Source organism: Cynocephalus volans, chromosome 9 (assembly GCF_027409185.1).
Source record: "Cynocephalus volans isolate mCynVol1 chromosome 9, mCynVol1.pri, whole genome shotgun sequence".
Lineage (NCBI taxonomy): Eukaryota > Metazoa > Chordata > Mammalia > Dermoptera > Cynocephalidae > Cynocephalus > Cynocephalus volans.
This window is the reverse complement of record NC_084468.1, coordinates 112,731,906-112,749,668: the sequence shown is the minus strand read 5'-3', so window position 1 is coordinate 112,749,668 and position 17,763 is coordinate 112,731,906. Positions and strand designations below refer to the sequence as shown.

The window sequence follows — 17,763 nt, the reverse complement described above, 5'->3', positions numbered from 1 at the left end:
TAGAAGAGACGCCCCTCATCATTTTGCGCCTTGCAGTTAAACCTATGTGACAGCCTCCCACAAGCCACCACCAGCGCCCTCTGCAAAGCGTCCGCCCAGGCCCCGCCCCGCGCGGCCGCCTCGCTGTACGTGAAGCTCCCGAGCCCAGCCAGAGCAAAGAAACGAGCAGTCCTCGGCCGCGAACCCAGGCCTGGGAAGGGAAGCGATTTCGGAGCGCACGCGCAAAGCGAGGAGATTGGGCGGAGCGTGCCTCCCGGAGGGGTCGCAGAGAAAAGGCGAGCGCGTGGCACTCCGGAACCCGCGCACGCGCTGTTGTCTCTCCCCGCCCATGCGCGCGCGCGGCCGGCGCCGCATGTTTTCTTGAGACCCACCCCCTGGTCCACTTAACCAGGCAGAGGCGCGGAGGGAGAGCAGAGAACCGTGAACGAGGTGGGCGGGGCGTCGCACGCGAGCGCGGCTAGCAAAAGAAGGGAGGGGGAGCGAGAGAGCCGAGACAACGTTACCCCGCCAACACCCAATCAGGAGCCGGCCTGACCCCGCCCTTTTCTCTCATGTTATTGGCTGGGAGGCCCCAGGTGGGCGGGGCCGGCCGTGGGGTTGGGGAGGGCAGGGGGCGGGGAGGAGGAGGAAGGCGCTGGCGGGCAGTGATGGCGGCGGGTGATGGGGACGTGAAACTAGGCACCCTGGGGAGTGGCAGCGACAGCAGCAGCGACGGCAGCAGCGAGAACCCGAGCGGCGCGGGAGCGGAAGGGGGAGGCTGGGCGGCGGCGGCGTTGGCGCTTCTGACGGGGGGCGGGGAGATGCTGCTGAACGTGGCGCTGGTGGCGCTGGTGCTGCTGGGGGCCTACCGGCTGTGGGTGTGCTGGGGGCGCCGGGGTCTGGGTGCCGGGGCCGGCGCCGGAGAGGAGAGCCCTGCCGCCTCTCTGCCTCGCATGAAGAAGCGGGACTTCAGCTTGGAGCAGCTGCGCCAGTACGACGGGTCCCGCACTCCGCGCATCCTCCTCGCGGTCAATGGGAAAGTCTTCGACGTGACCAAAGGCAGCAAGTTCTACGGCCCGGGTGAGGAGGAGTTGCAAGGGGAGGGGGAGGACCCCCTGCAGCTCAAGCAAGACCCCCTTCTGACGGGGAGGCTCCTGGGCACCGGGTTAGTTTGCCCAGCCTTCTCATCGCCTGGACCCTCTCACCTTGGCTGCCGCACCTGGGACGGCCCGCCCCATACCCCACCTCCCCAGCTGCGGGCGCCTCCAGCTTTTCCCCCCGAAATCAGGGTCCCGTTGCGCTCCAGGTACTACCTCTCAGTATTCATCTTTCTCCTATCCCACTTCTCCCCTCAGCCTTTTCTTGTGCAGAATTTTTCAAAATTTCTTAGAGTTGTCACCAGTTACGCTGGCCCTCAACCTTTCCTGAGTTTTCTGATTCCAGGGATGGGTGGGGGCAGGAGGGAGGGGAGTTTTCTAAAGTAGGAACCTAAAGTTTTAGGCCCTGTAATTTACAGCTTTTTTTTCTTTACCATCTTTTGCTACTGATCACCCTTTTTCCTCTCTCTGCTACTCCCCATAAGGCTACGTTTAGGGACACGTAGTTCCAAGTCCCAGCCCTCCAGTGTGTGAAATCTGGGCGTGTAAGCAACACCTCATACTCGTCTTTTAAACCAGTTTTAGTTCGGAGATGCTTTTCAAGATTAGCAGTGTATGTGGGATGAGGACAGACCAGAATGCAGATCTTATTTAAGACTGGCAAGGATTTTCACCTTGGGTTTGGGGGTGGAGCTTATGTACCCAGCAGGCGTGTCTGTCTGGTTTCTTTCTTTTTCCTTCATTTTTTTTCTTCATTCATCTTTCTTTTCTTCTTTCCTTTTTTCAATTTTTTTCTTTTTCTCTTTTTTTCGGGGCTTTTTTTTTTTTTTACTAATAAGATAGTAGGAAGGAAGGTATTCGAATACATGCTGACAATGACTTACTGTGTTTTCACTTAGCAGAACTGAGCAGAAAAAAACTTAAGAGAACTGTAAATTCATAGCCCCATGCACCAGTTCTGCAAGCTAAAGATTTGTAGAACCTTGCTTTCAGAGAACTGTGTGTGAAGAGTAGTTGAGTTAGAAGCCCTTTTTACAATGTAGTTGTAGCAAACATTTCAGATTATGCTAGCAAACTTCAGACCCATGGAACCTGTTGGTATACCATAAAATTGAGCAACATTGTACATCCTGGTTGTGCAGCGATTAATATGAAGCCTTAAAAAAATTCTTATTGTGACTACAATAAGAATAAATAATAAGAGACCTAAAGTAACCTGTTATTGGAAAGAGTAAAGTCAAGGGGATTGACAGTCAAGAAACAGGCTGGGTTCCTCCTTGATTTAATGTTAATACATGAGATTCATTGACACTTGCAAATGTGTACTTCTGATGTGAGTTCTTGGTGGCTGGAGGATATTTTAGAAGTTCTTTGGTTTGTTGTTAATTGGAATAGAGATAAGAAATTAGAGGTTTTTTGGTGTTGAACTTTATTTCTTAGTTGTCTGTATTTCTGTGTGTGTATCTACATTCAGTCCAACCAAGTCATAGATAGCTTATAAAGTATTTGCTTCTGGTTATATAAATATGAACACCAGATGTCTACTTATATCAGATGAAATGGTTAATACTTTTTTGTTTACTTAACAGCATGTGGGACAAGAGAATAGGGCCAAAGTACAGTACCTAAGCAGACCAAATTAAATAGAGTTTTTTAAATCAAGGATTAACAGTATTTTGTACCTAGTTAAAGCTTTTTCTCCATTGGTATTAAGATGTAACACACATTTTAATGAACACCAGTGATTAGAAATTGTGTACAGATTAAATTTTTAATATTTAAAAATTAGCTAACCCAACAAAAAGATCTTTCTACCCCCGTCTAAACTGGCAAGCCAAGTATTAGTATAAAGAAGCATATTAGTCCTCATACATTATGCCTTGGCACTATTGAAAATAGCTAAGAGACAGTCACAGACACAGTTTGGCAGCCTCCAGTGGCAAATGTTCTGTGACAGAAATTAAAAATTAAGGTAAGAGTCATAGTTGTAATGTAGATTGTTTTGTTTGGTTTGAGCACTGAGTGGGCTCCTCAGACAACAATGGAGAAGTCAGTTTTAGGTTAGCTTCTATCAGTTCCTGGGTTCTGATGAACAGACTAAGAGCCATACTCAATTATTTTAATCCAGGTGTCGATCAACAACCTAATAGAGATATTTGGAATATTTTATTACTGAAAGGAACCTTAAAGATAGCCAGATCATCTTATGGACATAGAATATATTGATATTTCACATTAATAAAAAGCGTAATGGCACTTTCCAAAAGTGTTGAAGCTAGATATCTGACAGCTAAACAGATATAACAGCTAAACAGATATAAGTTCAATTTTGCTTTTAATTTTTGTCCTCAAATAAACAGTTTTGTAGCAGAATAATTCAGAAGCAATTATTTGGGAATCATAGAAGCTTGAAAGAATGAACTAAGAAATACCTAAAAAACCTAGCTTCAATGCCTGGCCACCAGTATCTACTCCCATTTCATAATAATGATTTTAGGATTCAAAATTGTTTTGTGATATTTTTCCATAATGATGAACATATTTTTCCTTTTACTCACATATTTTTAAAATTCAGGTTCTTTTTTATGTTTATTTTTTGGCAGCTGGCTGGTACAGAGATCTGAACCCTTGACCTTGATGTTATAACACCATGCTCCATCTAACTGAGCTAACTGGCCAGCCCCAAAATTCAGATTCTTAAAAAATTAAATATTGACAATTTAATTAAGTGGAGTAAACATATGTTACAAACAGTTGGCATTAACTACATTTGTCAGTATTAAACTTAGTAACAGGTCAGGCACGTGGCCAGTGCATGAGGAAAGTGTGATCATTTAAGAAACAATGAATATGGGAGGAGAAAGAAAACCAGATTTGATAAGCACCTACTATATCAAATCCATTAATTTGTCATCTCCACAATTCCTCAGTGAAGTTGGTAAGTATTCCTATCCTATGGATGGAAAGTCTGAGGTTTAGATATTTTAAGTAACTTGGGTCACACAAGTATCTGATAAACCCAAGTAGATTTGTTCACGAAGTTTAGCTACACTATTTCTAGTAAACTACATTCTGGGATAAACTTGTAGAGAATCTTACTGTTGTATTTCTGTACCTTGGTTCCCATAAGGATTTAAAGCCTCGAAGAAACACACTTTCATGACTGTATGTTATGCTGTCCAATATAGTAGCCACAAGCCACAAGTGGCTAATTAAATTAAAATTAATTAAATATAATTAAAAATTGAGTTTCTCAGTAACACTGGTAATATATGGGGTGCTAAGCCACATGGCTACCATATTGAACAGTGTATTTTATAGAGTACATATTTCTGTCTTTCCAGAGAATTCTGTTGAACAGCATTGATTCTACAGGTAGAAGAAAGAGGAAAGTCATTTATTGAGTTTATTATCTCATTTAATTTTCCAACGCTTAAACTCTAGTCCCTCCTCTATCCTATTTTCCACAGTATCACTGTTAGACTTTTAAACTCCATCCCAGTGTTCCCGTTTTACAGATGTGGAAGCTGAAACTTAGAGAAGTTTTGCCCAAAGTGACATATTTAGTAAGTGACAACACTAGAAATCAAACCCAGGTCTAACTGGCTTCATAGGCCATCCCTTCCCATTGTATCACAATCTGTCCAATTTCACATGTTTACAGAGTCATAATAGGTTTTGAAGACTCAAACACTATAATTTTTAAATAATTTTATTTAATATTACTGCAGTGGAACTGTTTATTCTTTGGAATGGCAAAAAATATACACTTGACTTTAAATAGTTTATCCTGCATTCCTGAAACTTAGATATACGGCTTCCTCCATATTTCATGTATGAAACTCTTCCACACATAGCAAAGCCATATTTTTTCGAACTTTTAAATTCCACTGAAAAGAAAAAAGTCAAATAAGAAATATCTCATGAGATGACTAATATTTAGGAGGTTGGGAAAGCAGTACATGTGTCTTTAAGTGTTTTTTTCCTCCTTTTTAAACTTTATCTTCAATATGTTAACTTTTATTTGACACTTCAGTTTGCAAAATTGCAGTTGAAGCAAGAGTTGCAACATAACGACCAGACCCGACCTGACCTTCACGGATGTCCTGAAGTTGACACTACCCAACTCTCATCCCAGCTTCTTGCTTTGAAGCCACCTGGGTCTGTTTGGGCTAATGCCTACACACATCTATTACCTACCAGTAAGATAAAAAGATCAGTTAAGTTTTTTGATGAATTTTGATATTCTCAAATTTCTACTAGTTATTTCTACAGTAGCGACTTGGTTGGCTCCTCTGAGTTCAACATTATTCCATCATTTTTAATCTTTGAAGGAATTGTATTTGTGTTAAAAATGAAAGCAGATCATAAAAGGATAGCTTTAAATAAGCATGAGACCAGAAAATGTTATTCAGAGTGGAAGAAAGGAGTGGATTTAGTAACATCAGCAGTCTGACAGACCCCTCCTCCAACTACCTATGACAGACACCACTGTATAGCTCCTGTACTCTTTTGGAGCTTAGATTCTATCTCCGGATATTTAATATAGAGTTTCAGCTTCATTTTTAAATATTAAAAGGAATTCCCTGGATTTTATCACGTAAAATAATAAATTCCCTGGGCCTTGAATAAGATGTGAGAAATGGAGTTAACTGAGTCTTCAAAACAGACACGTCCATATCCTCATGGAGTTAATCATCTATTGAGGAAGACAGGCAGTAAACAAGCATTTCAATACATAATTATAATCTGTAATTAAATATGCTATGAAGGAAATGAATAGGATATACGTAATAGAGGATAACAGAGGACTTTATTTAGATTAGGTGGTTAAGAAAGGTATCTTATTTATATTAGATTGTCAAGAAAAAGGTATTGGCATTTTAGCAAAAACTTTATTGATTTTTTCAGGCTTGACTTCAGCCTTTGTTTCATTGGTATAGCTCAGTATTTCTTTTTCCATCCCTTTACATTTTTCGTTTATCTGTTTTGGTGGCTGACCAAAACCCCTGACCTTGGTATTATCAGCACCCACTCTAACCAAGTGAGCTAACCGGCTACCCCGTCATCTCTTTACTGTCAACTAACCTGTGTTGTGTTTTCTTTTTTTTCTTATAAATAACATACGGCTGTATTTTTTAAATTAAATATAATGTTAACACTATGTTTTTTTGTTTATTTGATGGCTGTCTGGTGTGGGTGTTATATGACCTTGCTGTTGTAACACCTAGCTCTAACCAACTGAGCTAACAGGCTAGCCCTGTCTTTTAATAGCTTAATCAGTTAATATGTTTTGTGATTGCTGGTATATTTAGGTTTATTTCTATCATCTTGTCATTTCTCTTAACTTACTTTTATTTGGCTTCTTTCACCACTGTTTTTCCTTCTCAGGTTGATTTTTTTCTTCCTTCCACTTTGTACTAATTTGGATGCATTCTGTTTCTATTACTTTGGTAATTTCCTTAAGTTTTTGCTATAAACACTATCCTATCTTTCTGAACAATATAAGAATTATAACCAAGGCTGACTGGTTAGCTCAGCTGGTTGGAGTACTATTGTAACACTAAGATCAATGATTCAGGTCCCGCACTAGCCAGCCATTAAAAAAAAAATTATAATCAAATATCATTTTAGTATAAATTAGAAAAAGCTTTCTCTATAAGACACTTTACTGCCACTTGACAGATTTTTTTAATAAATATACAAAACTACTATGACTACAAATGTGGATAGTGTCCCCTGGAGTTGTAATGCATAGCCATATGTTGTGGCCCTGCTTAGAAAGCTTTAACTCTGGTCCCTCCCGGACCCTATTTTCCACTGTATCATTATCAGACATTTAATTCCACTGTTTCGTTTTTTTGTTTTTGTGCTGGACAGTACAGGGATCAAACCTGGACCTTGGTGTTATCAGCACCATGCTCTAACCATCTGAGCTAACCGACCAGCCCTAGGATAATTCTTTTTTTTCCTAACACTTGAAGTAGTATCTTTACTATTTGTTAATTCCTATAGATATTTGAGTGCATACTATTTTTTCAGTGTAGAGTTCTCATTCTACATGGGTTGGGTAAACTCAGACCCCATGCCCACAAATGGCACAGGCATGGGATTTTGACTTTATGAAATTCCCTTCCCCTACCCCACCAATGAGCCCTGCGGACAAGGCCTTGACCTTAATCTACAACGTTGCTGAGAGACTTCTAGTTTGAATTTCAGAAACAACATTGGATTTTCAGTCCCTCATAGAATCATAGTATTCAAGAGATTGTCTAGTTTGGCCTGAACTTTAGGCAGCTAAAATAATTTCCCTGTTTTATGTGTGAGGCATTTGAGGACTGTGGAAACTGAGACTTGCCTAATGTCATTTGTTTGGGTGGATCCTCTGGAACCCAAGTATCTTGTCTTCTTGAGAGGTATTCTTTTGGTTTTACCACACTACCTTCTCTCTAAAAGTCTTGGAACTTCCTGGACCTAGTATAAAAAAATAATTAGTTTGACTTCATTAATCACTTTTATATATTGCCTTATTTGTTCCTAGGCCTATTAACTTATTTGAAATAAACTACCCAATATCAAGTATTATTAGGTACACGAAAAACTTGCTTTAATAATCACAAAAGATTCTTGCTAAAACAGGCCAGATAACTGGGCTGTAACAAATTTTAATGAATTAAAGTTCATCTTTGAGAGCTATAGTTTTTGTTTTTTGCAGTAGGGGAATCCAGGCCCTTTGACCTTGCTGTTATGACACCATGCTCTTAACCAGCTGAGCCAACCAGCCAGCCAGGAGCTATATTTTTTAAACCATGGAAGTAACTAAAATATTCATTCATCATGGAATATTTTTCCTCTTCATAAATGCTAATGTAGGTGTGTAATCATCCTAATAATCACAAAATTATCTTATTACATATTTTGTTTTCTCCTAAAGTTTTTGTTTACTAAATTATTCTCCAAAACATTGTTTTACAATGAGCTTGTAGTTGTTGCCTTTTCAAGAATATGTCACCCCATTCCACCTGATTGTATTAAAGTAAGCAGATAAGGAACTGATAGGTTTATTGACTTTTGAACTATAAAAATCTTAACTGCAAGTTGGGTTGACTCTAAAAGCTAATAGTGAAATCAAATTCTAACTAGTATAATGTCATTTTGTTATATTTAACGATATCTTTGAAATAAAATTTATCTTTAAAATGATGTCTTAGAATATTTGTTATATAAGTAAAGAGAGTATGCTTTGGCTGAATAGTGCTATTCATTTTAGCAAGAATTTTCTTGAAATTGTGAATCTGTTTTTGTATCAGCATTATATTTTATTCTTTGATAAAACAACAGAATTTAATTCTCTTAGTCACTACTGAATTAGTAATGTCTAAATGAGCCCTAATAGTCAGAAATAGTCAGAAATAACCAGATTAGTTTATATAAGCTAGCCTTTTTTTTTTTTTTTTTTTTTAACAAGTTATACCGTACCTAAAGACTTTTTTCTTTTTTCTTTTTCGGCCAGTTGCACAAAAAAGAAAAAGAAAAGAAGAAAACTGTATGAGGATTGAATCCTTGACTTTGGTGTTGCAATACAGTGCTCTAACCAACTGACTGAGCTAATTGGCCAGCCCCTTAAAAACTTAATACCAATTCACATTTGCTTTCCTTGGGTCGTTCCCTATTCTTGTGTTTGTTTTTTTGTTTTTGTCTTTTTGTTTTGGCAGTGGGCCAGTATGGGGATTGGAACCCTTGATCTTGGTGTTACCAGCACCACACTCTAACCAAGTGAGCTAACTGGCCAGCCCATCTCTGTTATTTTAGTACTATAGATAACAAAGTATAGTTCACAAAATATTAGAATTGGTAACATTCAGGTTTGCTATTAAAGAGGTTAGTGGAATTGGGGAGGTATTGCTGACTCATCAGATACACTCTGGTTGTGTTATGAATGCAGGGAAATGTCCTTTTATTAGACCTCAGATCCTCTTTTCTCAGAGCAACCCATCTAATTCCTACCCTAGATCTTTTTTTTCTAAACAATACACTTTATTCTTTTTTTAACCTTTTTTATTACTGAAATATAGTTAATTGTGCCACTGTATTTGTACAACTATATTTGTGGGGTACAGAGTTGAATATCACCAACTCTAGTTCTTAATCTTAGTGTTATGTTCTTTAATGGTCTTACAGAAAAAAGCAGAGAAACTGTTACCAAAAAGACCTTTTCAGGAGTTAAAAGCTTTCTGAGGGGAAATTCTAAACATGTGGAGGAGACAGCTTAATATATTAAGGGAGTGGGGGAATATGTTAATCATTGAATCATTCTTTTCTCTTCAGGAGTTAACAAAACATCATTTTGTTTAGAATTTGGCTTGGATTATTAACTGTTGACTCAAGCTCACGCTTACTAAGTCAGCCATTAAAAATCAAAAAAAAAAAAACCATGTTCTATGAAGTTTTGTTTTGTTTTTCTGTTCATGCAATGTTGAAGCTTCCTTAGAGAATTTGGCAAAGAAATTTACTAGAAGATGCACTGGCATATATTAATATACTCAGAGATGGAGGGTTTTCTGATTGCTATTTTTATAATGATCACCTTTTCTTTTCGCCTTTGTATCATTTAAAGGTGTTTTATAGTTAAAACTCCGAAGTGCCTGAAGTAGATTAACTTGCAGGCTATGAATACTGTAACAGAATGCAAAGAAAAGCTGTTGGTGTGTACAGCTTTTTTGAAAATTCTCTTCAATTTTGATTCAACACATGTCCTAAAATTATCATTCTCCTGAAATTTTGTAACTATTAAAATGCTTCAGTTTTCAGGATTGTCATTTTATCTTTGGGATTGTGGGTCTTCTGTGTGTTTTCTCAAGGTACACTGGAGTAGTTAGAAAAGTGGAAATAATACTTGCAGTTCTGTCAGTAATTTTAGGCAGATGTATTAGCCAGTTTTCTGTTGCTGATAACAGAATACCTGAAACTGGGTAATGTATAAAGAAAAATTTTCTTAAAATTTTGGATGCCTGGAAGTCTAAGGTCTGGGGAACACATCTGGTGAGGGCCTTCTTGGTGTGAACTCTCTGCAGTCCTGTGGTAACATGCGGTGTCACATGAGGAGGGCTAAGCAAGGGGGTTTTTCCACATGCTTTCTTCCTCTCCTTATAAAGCCCTCAGTCTGCTTTCTGATAACCTATTAAACCATTAATCCATGAATGGATTAATCCATTCATGAGAGCATAGTCCTCACCGTCTAATTACCTCTTAAAAGTCCCCACCTTTCAAATACCGTTGTTAGTAGTCAGTTTTTCCCACCCTCTTAACAATGGGAATTAAGCTCCAACATGAGCTTAAGGAGACATTCAGACCATAGCAGGATATCACTAAATGCCTCTGCTCCAGTTTTTTATCTGCCAAGTGGGGAAGACAAAATCTATTCCTTCCACTTGGGAAACTCTGGGAGAAGAAAGTGAGGTTAGTGGAAAAATTCTTTTAAAAGTTGAAACTATCATTTTTCATTTGTACGTTGTTATAGCCTTGATCAGTTTTATTTTTCCTTTTATGTGTTTTATTCATTGCTGTTTTAAGTTTATAAACATTAGTCCACACAGCATTAAGAAGTAGTATATAATGTTTACAGATTTGTTTTTGCTGTTGACCCTATTTCTCAAGAAACAAAAAAAAAAAACCATCACAGTAGTTCCACATATACATGAAAGTACTTCAAAAAGTTCAGGGAAAGATTCGTATTATCTTTTAATTTCATTTTTCCATGAACTTTTTGAAGTACCCTTATATATGTACTCGATCTCCTGAAAGCACCCATTGCCACAAAGCATGTAGAGTACTGTGGGGGGAAAAAAAAAACATCTGCTTTAGGGTGGCTACTTTTCTTTTCCTTAGGGGCCATTCCGGCCTATTTATTTATTTATTGGGGGGAAGGGCAGTTGGCTAGTTTGGGGATCCGTACCCTTGACCATGCTCTCCTAAGTGAGCTAACATGTCCCCCAAAATAACTTATTCCAAGTTAATGAACTTTGGGTTTTACTTTGTAAATAGAGACAATATTGAATTTCTTTTTCTAAATGCTTACCTTTTGAATGTCAGTTGAGAGAACAGGCAAAATTTGAGATTTATAAATGTTGGCCAGTGGTAAAAAATGTCCCACTTTCTTATATAAAAGACACATTTGAAAGTATAAAATGATAGCCTAAGTTTATAGTAATAGGAGAATGATTAAGTAAATTATAGGTACATCCATTCAGTGGGAAAATATATAAACATTCATTGATAATTATTGGTAGTCACGTAAATACCAACCAAGTAGCAATATAAAAAATGCTTAAGAGTGAGAAAAGCAGGATAAAAAAATACTTTACTGGAAGTATTCTGGGGGTTTTTTTGTTTGTTTTTTTTTTTTTTTTTTTTTTTTGCAGTACTCTACATGCTTTGTGGCAATGGGTGCTTTCAGGAGATCAAGGACATATATGAGGGTACTTCAAAAAGTTCATGGAAAAATGAAATTAAAAGATAATACAAATCTTTCCATGAACTTTTTGAAGTATTTTGTATATACGTTGAACTAATGTGACTTTTTTTTATCAATATCTAATAATGTTGTTTTAAAAATTACTGCTAATGCCACCTCTAGTTTCATGCAGTAAACTTTTCAGAGAATGAGTTTCTTATATCCGATAAACTTTATGGTGCAGTGCTCTCTGTAATTCACATTAATGTTCCATAAAATGTTTAGGTTTTTGTCTAAGTGAAACTTTGATTTCTCCTCTCAAAAGGTACAGATAATTTTTTGACTTTCAATTTCATAAATGCTTTCAAATATGATTATGGATATAATCATTTCTGCTTATTTGTAAATCAAGGAATTTCCAGTTTTTTCCACCTGTTTACTTCTCATTAGAAAATACTTTATTCTTTTAACCGGAGAATAGCCCTCTTATTGACAACTCTATTGTTCACAATAGGGAAGCCAGTAATTCTGGTTTTAAAATTATTTTCTCTAAATGACCTTTGTCCTATATCAATAACTTTATAGATTCAGAAAAGAATTTTTTTTCTTTCATAAAAAAAATTTTTTTTCTTTTATAAAAAAAAATTTTTTTTTTCACAGCTGGCGAGAACTGAGCCCTTGATCTTGGTGTTACAAAGCCATGCTCTAACCAGCTGAGTTAACCAGCCAAGCTCTTTCATAAAATTATGTATTTTGAAAATCTTATTTATTAGCACTTATTCCTTTAAAGAAATTTTAAACAAAAATCTTCTTCGTTCCTCTTCAGCCTAAGATAAAGACAGAGTTAACTCCTAAAAGATTTTTATTATAAAAATCGTTTTTAAATAGCCAGACTTTACCAATTATAAGATGTAAAATTTTCCCTTTCATTCCCCAGAAATGTTACCACTGTTAAGTATTTGGTCTGTATTCTTCCTGGTCTTTTTCATGCATATACAAAAACTTTAAAATATGCATACACGTATATTCTTTTTTTAACTCAGAGTAAATCATATCATATACTCTTCCAATTGCTTTTTTGAGTTAATATTTCATGGCTGTATGTCTGTACGTACAGTTACCTTATTCTTTTTTTTTTGGCAGCTGGTCGGTGCAGAAATCTGAACCCTTGATCTTGGTGTTATAACACTATACTCTAACCAAGTGAGCTAACTGGCAAGCCAAAGTTACCTTATTCTTTTTGATAGCTGCATAGTGTTCTATTAAAGTAATGTACAGCAATTTACATAACCAATTTCTTGATATAGAAAATTAGGTTTATTCAGTTTTGTTGATATTATTGTCTATTTTAAACAATTGAGGTATCTTTTTGATCACACATTTGGGGGGGAGATTTTGCTTACTGTAAGTGAATCTGTTTAAAGGGTCAGAATCTTTAGTTTCTCCTTATTTGGAACTATAGCTAATTCATTTAGAAGAAATTCATTGTTTCTACTTCATGCCAGGCACCAAGACAGTTGCTGCTCTCAAGGGTAGTCTTTGGGAATAGTTGGTTCACTTCTATTAACATATCCATCATGCCTTTCCTCCCCAGCGAGGGGGTAGTACCTAATTCCGATAGTCTTTGGGAATGTTTCACTTCTATCAACATATCAGTCATGCCGTTCCTCCCCAGAGAGGATGGTACCTAATTCCTTGGACAAAATGCTAATCATTACTTAATGTGTCAGTCCAGAAGAACTATTCCTTATAGCAACTTCCTCTGTTTCCCAAAAGTCATGACAAATGAAAATTATTTTCCTTAATGACTTTTCTTAGTTTATATAAATAATTGCATATGTATTGTGGTGATATTATAGATGATATTTATATATCTTATAGGTAATGTTTATTTTGAAAATAGGTCATATTTTTTGATCAAACCATTCATCAAAGATTTATTGAATATATACTGGGGCTTCAAAGATGATATAGTCTCTGCTCTCATAGAGTTGCAATCTACAGAAGATAGGAGAAAGAAAAATGTGGATTCACAGTTCACCTGAGTCTTTACATAGTACATATCCAGTGGATGTTCTGTTGATTATTTTTAAATGCCACTATTAATGAAGAACAATCAATAAAGCATCATTTCCTTTCAAGCAAACTGGCTTCCAAATCTGTTTAAGTTTCCTCTTCTCCCTTACTACCTCACAGTCTTCATTTTGTTTTTGTTTTGTTTTGCTTGGCTTTGTTTTTGGTGGCTGGCGAGTTCAGGGATCCGAACCCTTGACCTTGGTGTTATAACACCGCACTCTAACCAACTGAGCTAACCAGCCAGCCCCCATAGTCCTCATTTTGAATACAAGTTTTGGGGTAGCAGAAGTAATCGAAATTTAAGGTTTAAGGTTTCAGTGAAAAGCATTACTTTGGTCAAAAGGCAGATTTCCAACATATTTCTTCCCGTTATTCTATCTAGTATATATCCATGTTTTGAAATTAAGGCTATATACCAAATATGAGTCACGGTGAGATGTTTTGGTTTTTTTTTTCCCCTTGCCCAACAATGTTTTAGAACCAACAATGTTTCAGTCTAAATTATTTCTTTTCTTTTTTTCAGCGGGTCCATATGGAATATTTGCTGGTAGGGATGCCTCCAGAGGACTGGCAACATTTTGCCTAGATAAAGATGCACTTAGGGATGAATATGATGATCTCTCAGATTTGAATGCAGTACAAATGGAGAGTGTTCGAGAATGGGAAATGCAGTTTAAAGGTACCTTCATTTTGTTGAGTTCTTTGGAAAACTAAATAATGTTCAAAGAAAGTATATACTATTTCACACGCTTTAAGGCTTGTTCATGAAGGTATAGTTTTTAAAAATACAGGCTTGTATTTAAAACTGAATTGATTACTTATATTGATACTACAGTTATATTCTGAAATTATTTATTGATCTTACCCTCAAGGCATCAAGAAAAAATATTGTTCTTTATAATACCCTAATAAGATCAGTGTTTACTGTCTTTGTGACACTGTGTCAGCTATTTATCTGATCCCTGGATCCCTTGGAACAGCTGTTCTGGCTTCTTGACAGTTGTACTAGTTCTATTGTATGAAGCAGTCCTCTTATCTAATCTTCTTGACAGTTAATTCACTTATCCTAGGTTTATTCACTTAACCTAGGTTTCAGTTCCTGATCAAGAAACAGCTAAACATGTATCACCTTCTGTATACAGTGTTCTAAATTAAATTAAACCTGGTAACATAAAAACAAGCAAAATAACAACTCTAAGAAGAGAGTTTGATATGGGAAAGAATAATGTGTGACAGGGACCACACACTGAGACCTCAAAGAACACAGGGTGACAAGTAACAAGTACATTTTTATCTCCACTTTTATTTTCTTGAGGACTGCTAACATATGTCACATTTTCTTCCCAAGAATATTTCCCAGTTTGATCTACTTACCATGTGATTTAAATAACTGTTGGAAGTTACCTATGTTGCCAACTCATTTCTCTAATTACAATATTTTGGGCTATTAAGAGTTAAAGAGCTTTTCTGAGACTCACAGTGCATGTTAGAGTTAAAACAGCTTCAAAGTACATGTCCTTAGACTTAACACAAGAGCTTGGGCTGGATAGCTCTGAGATGGGTCTTGGATATGTTTTTGTTTTTGTTTTTTAAATATCTCCAAGCAATTCTGATGCAATATTTGGTTAAGAATCACAGTGGAACAGGACACTGTCCAGCAAAGAATAATTCCAAGCCTTGATCCTGTTTTCAAGCTGTACATGGATATAAAGACCAGCCATGGTGAAGCAGTAGGAAGATCTTAGTTTATTCTGCGTGATTCTGAAAGAGGCAAACACTTTCCCTCTGTATAATGGAATGGTGAAACAAATTTGATCACTGCTGATTTTCTTTTGATGTATCTTTCAGAAAAATATGATTATGTAGGCAGACTCCTAAAACCAGGGGAAGAACCGTCAGAATACACAGATGAAGAAGATACCAAGGATCACAATAAACAGGATTGAACTTTGTAAACAACCAAAGTCAGGGGCCTTCAGAACTGCAATTCTTACTCCCTTTCACAGAATGTCCAGCGTCTTTGGGTTTGGTTCACCTGCTGCAAAAAACATTCAACAGATTGTGTACAAGATAAATGAGTCTCACTGAAGATTTGAATACTAGACGTTATTTATGCTGCCAAACTCATTTGTTGCAGTTGTTTGTAATGTCTGGTGGGGCTTCATCATCCTGAAATGAAGGAGACAGGGATTTTTTTAAAGAGCAAGAAAGTCACAAGGTTACTTTTCTCTTTTCTTTCTTTTTCTTTTTTAAAAAATATATCAAAGACAACCAGATACGTATTTGCTACTCAAGTGTACAAATCTCCTAAAAAACAGCAAGTGACTCTTACTTCACATGCTGTGTTTTTATTTTAGCATTGAGGAGAGAGGAGACCAGAGCAGGGGAGGGTAGGGTTGCACATCACTTTGAGTAGTTTAGTCTACTGAAACATTAAAATGTGAATTCCCAAACTTTTCTTTTCAGGCTTTGTCGGGGAAAAGAAAAAAAAAACATATTTCTAAGAAATCTCTGGACATTAGGAGAAGAGATTTCAAGTGGACTTAAGTCAAAGCTAATTTTCCAACAGTAAGATCATTTGAAACCAGTTTTTAATCTCTTCCCTTACCTTCCCCTAGATCAAATCGATATTAATTGTGCCTTATTTCACTTACATAGACTTGAATTATTTTTAGGGAAAGCCCCTATATGAATTCAGAAGTCACTATAAGGAGCATTGAGACTGAAGTTGGAATATTCTGTTGACCACAAAACCTTGATGTCATTCTGTGTATATAGAATGTAAAAGGAACATTCAGTGTTAACTGCCATATATATTAATACACACAAAGTTGATTAGCATTGTAATGGCCAAATGCATTCCCCTATGCTTTCTCTTTTCCAAAAAATTGAAAAACAAATCAACAACTGTTATCCCCCAACAGCTGCCTAATTCTAGGAGTCTGACCCTAACCTCTCACTGGTGTGGGTGCATGGGGTTGTGGTATGGATGTCTGTCTGTATGGATGTCTGAATGTGTGTGAGAGCGCCTTGGAAGGGACTCATTCTGCAGATACTGTAAATACAAGTACCATTTTAATAAAGCATGTACAATAAACCAAAATAAGCTTGAGTTGGACTTTATATACAAAACTGAAAGCCAGTGCATTGTGATATGGTAGTAAGATTGTGCATTTGATTCAAGATAAAGAAAAATCTTGGAGATGAAAAGCAGGCACTGGTTAACTAAGTTGTACACATTGTACCACATTCAGTGTAACTTTAGGAAGAAATTCCACTTTGTGGAATATTTTCAAGAGATCTGAGGTTATTCAGGTAAGGTTATTCAGATATATTAAAATGTACATATTTTTACTTTATATTTTGATGCCAACTGATTATACTAGAAGTGGTAGCACTCCAAGCAGTAGTTATTGAACACAAAACAATAAAGGACATTGTACTGATGTTAAATTCTTTCATTATTAAATTGAAAAGGCCCTTACTAAAAGCCCTATATATGTCAGTTATTTGATTTCATCTTGACTGTTGAGGTTCTTTGTTGGGGACAAGTTGTACCAAAAAAGGCAATTTTATTTAACAAGTCACCAGTTAAAGAAAAGACTTCTCCAGCTTTATGGGTATAAATGCAGAAGCCATCAAAGAAAGGGAAACTTTTAACTACAACAATAAGCTATAGTGTGTAAAATACTACATTCTATTCAATCTTGGAATGTTTTGTAGAAAATTATGATCTTCGGCCAAATCTTTGCTGAAGACTGGTTGTGAAAACAAGAGTGTTGGTAAATGCTTTGTGTTCTTATGTAAAATATTTCCTAAAAGAAAATTTGTTAAAGTACATGTCCTCTGTAGTAAACTGATACATGTGTGAATCATTTGAGCCTAAAGTTCAATAATAAATCTGCATTTGTGAATAGAGAAACCCTAAATATTCATGCAGTAAAAATTATGCGGTCTGTTGAGAAAAATGAGTAATTTTGTGTTTTGGACTTGAAATAAACAGTGTTCTATAGATAATTCCTCTCTTTCAATTGAATGTTTTTCATTCTCAGGTGTTTGGCTGGCAGGCAGTCTTTGAGGGGACTGGAGCGCTGTTGGTATTGTTCCTGTTTTCTCCCATTATCCTGTGTTTCCCAAACTTGCCTAATTATTAGAATC

General features: G+C 36.9%; 1 protein-coding gene across 1 annotated transcript; it reads left to right on the top strand.

Annotated features, from left to right (window-relative positions):
* The first annotated feature begins 645 nt into the window (after positions 1 to 645).
* Positions 646 to 17,600, top strand: PGRMC2 (progesterone receptor membrane component 2). Its single transcript, XM_063108242.1, has 3 exons — positions 646 to 1,059; positions 14,129 to 14,284; positions 15,454 to 17,600. Exons 1-3 carry the CDS (start codon positions 648 to 650, stop codon positions 15,549 to 15,551), a joined length of 666 nt encoding a protein of 221 aa, XP_062964312.1. The 5' UTR covers positions 646 to 647; the 3' UTR covers positions 15,552 to 17,600.
* Positions 17,601 to 17,763: the final 163 nt, after the last annotated feature.

Coding starts and splice junctions, on each gene's coding strand:
- PGRMC2 (XM_063108242.1), top strand. CDS start 648: ATGGCGGCGGGTGATGGGGACGTGAAACTAGGCACCCTGGGGAGTGGC. Junction 1,060..14,128: donor CAGCAAGTTCTACGGCCCGG/GTGAGGAGGAGT, acceptor TCTTTTTTTCAG/CGGGTCCATATGGAATATTT. Junction 14,285..15,453: donor ATGGGAAATGCAGTTTAAAG/GTACCTTCATTT, acceptor TGTATCTTTCAG/AAAAATATGATTATGTAGGC.